General features: G+C 41.7%; 1 protein-coding gene across 1 annotated transcript; it reads right to left on the reverse strand.

The window, feature by feature from the left end:
• Positions 1-517: 517 nt before the first annotated feature.
• On the reverse strand, positions 518-1851 carry LOC112159990 (gamma-glutamylaminecyclotransferase C). The gene is made up of 2 exons (XM_024294281.2): positions 1747-1851; positions 518-1332 (listed from the first exon to the last, which is right to left on the reverse strand). The coding sequence occupies exons 1-2, from the start codon at positions 1822-1824 to the stop codon at positions 865-867; spliced, it is 546 nt and encodes a 181-aa protein (XP_024150049.1). The 5' UTR covers positions 1825-1851; the 3' UTR covers positions 518-864.

Below are 1851 nucleotides of genomic sequence, written 5' to 3' on the forward strand. Positions count from 1 at the left end.
GAAGCCAATAGCTGTAAACGCTGATGCTGATGGACAGATATTAGCTAAATGCCAAATTAGCCTAAAAAAAACTTAAAAAAAGAACTAAGTTAGCCAAAAACGGCTAGCATGTTCCTGAAATATTAGCTAAACTCCAAAATATCCTAAAAAATCTTAATAGTCCAAAAAGCTAGTAGAATGCCAATTATTAATACTTTAAAACTGTAACTTTATAACATATTTATGAAGAATAAAAATGCAGGAATATTATTCCAGAATAGATCAACCTAAACATTAAATAACTTTCAATATTTTTCTCTCTATAAAAATATATTTTGTCTAAATTATACAAGTTATAAATAAGTGCAAGATAACATCGGGTCATTAATAACAAAATAAAATGATCTGGAGGGCCAGATAGAATTACCCGGAGGGCCGGATCCGGCCCCCGAGCCTTGACTTTGACACATGCTTTAGACCCAAATGTACGAAACGATGACAAAACAAGTTAATCAAACCAAGAAAATATTACAAAAGATTAAAAATCGTGATTTTAATAGAATGAAAAAGATTCTAAAATGCAGTCATACATTCAAAGTACAGAAAATAATCTAAATAAATATGAATTTGCATAGAAGACCCCATCATTACAGTTACTAAAATGACTTTAAACTAACAAATGTACAAATTAAACTCATAAAAGGATTTTTTTTTATTTAAAAAATGAAGATGTTATTAAACTTCAGCAGTATCAAAAGTGTTTTTAGTCATATTTCATCCTTTACATAAATCTAATGATTTATTTTTACTCTGAATCTAAGATGTGGATCTGAGGCACAGCAGGTGATCAAGTCCTCTCCTCGTGAGTGACCTCAGAGCGCCGCATCAGTCCCGCGCCTCTCTGTACACGTACGGCAGGCCGTGGTCGCCGTGGGCGTCGTAGCTCTGGAAGCTTTGCCGTGAGGGCCAGTCTGGTTGGTAGGAGGTGGTGCTGTACACAAACACCTGGGTGGTGCTCCCAGCAGGTAGCTCCTCCCCTCCTTCCTCCACCTCCAGCTCCACCAGCGTCCTCTGGTACATGCTGGGCACGCTCTCGAAGTCATCCAGGAACTTCAGCATGCGCTCGTCCACCTCGTAGATCTCCCCGTGGACTCGCTGGCCCTGACCGGGGAGGTTCAGGAGGAACGGGATGTTGTACTTGGTGGCGATGACCAGCGGGTACCTCTGGGTGGTGAGGGCCGTGGCGAGGAACTCCGCCTTCCCGTTGGTGCTGTCGAACATCCGGTAGTGGTTGGGCTGACCCCTCTTCAGGGTGCCATAGACGAAGACCCGAGTCATGAGCGGGAAGGACACCTGAGAGACAGGAAGACACTTACTACCCAGCATGCATCTGTACATGTCAACTAAAGCTGAATTCAAATGAAGTGATTGTGATTCCACATTAGATTAAATCCATTCCTAAAACTGCAGATATGAAGCAACAATAATGTCAGTCTGCGGGAGAACAGATGACAGGTTCATAAACAGGTTAAGATTAACTCGAAGTATCCACTTATTCCCCCTGTGACCTGAAAGCTGAGTCACTAGAGCTGAGACACTTATGACCAAACCCGACGACCAGGCGCAGATTTAGAAACAGAAACACATCAAACTCGCTCAAAACGGAGCATTTAAAGCCAAAAAAACAACCCCCAAAGTGTAATAACTTTCTTTTGCAGCAAACAATGTATTTTGGACGTAATTACGGCATTTAAAGTGTTGTTTTACCTTAAAGGCGTTAGAAAAGGCCGTTTTCGGTTTCTGTGTTACGATGACAGAACAAGGAGGAAACGACCTTCTGCACATGCGCACACCACGCACACTTCCGCAACA

The sequence above is a fragment of the Oryzias melastigma genome, linkage group LG2 (genome assembly GCF_002922805.2).
Source record: "Oryzias melastigma strain HK-1 linkage group LG2, ASM292280v2, whole genome shotgun sequence".
In the NCBI taxonomy this organism is placed as follows: Eukaryota; Metazoa; Chordata; class Actinopteri; order Beloniformes; family Adrianichthyidae; genus Oryzias; species Oryzias melastigma.

Coding starts and splice junctions, on each gene's coding strand:
- LOC112159990 (XM_024294281.2), bottom strand. CDS start 1,824: ATGTGCAGAAGGTCGTTTCCTCCTTGTTCTGTCATCGTAACACAGAAA. Junction 1,333..1,746: donor CCTTTTCTAACGCCTTTAAG/GTAAAACAACAC, acceptor CCTGTCTCTCAG/GTGTCCTTCCCGCTCATGAC.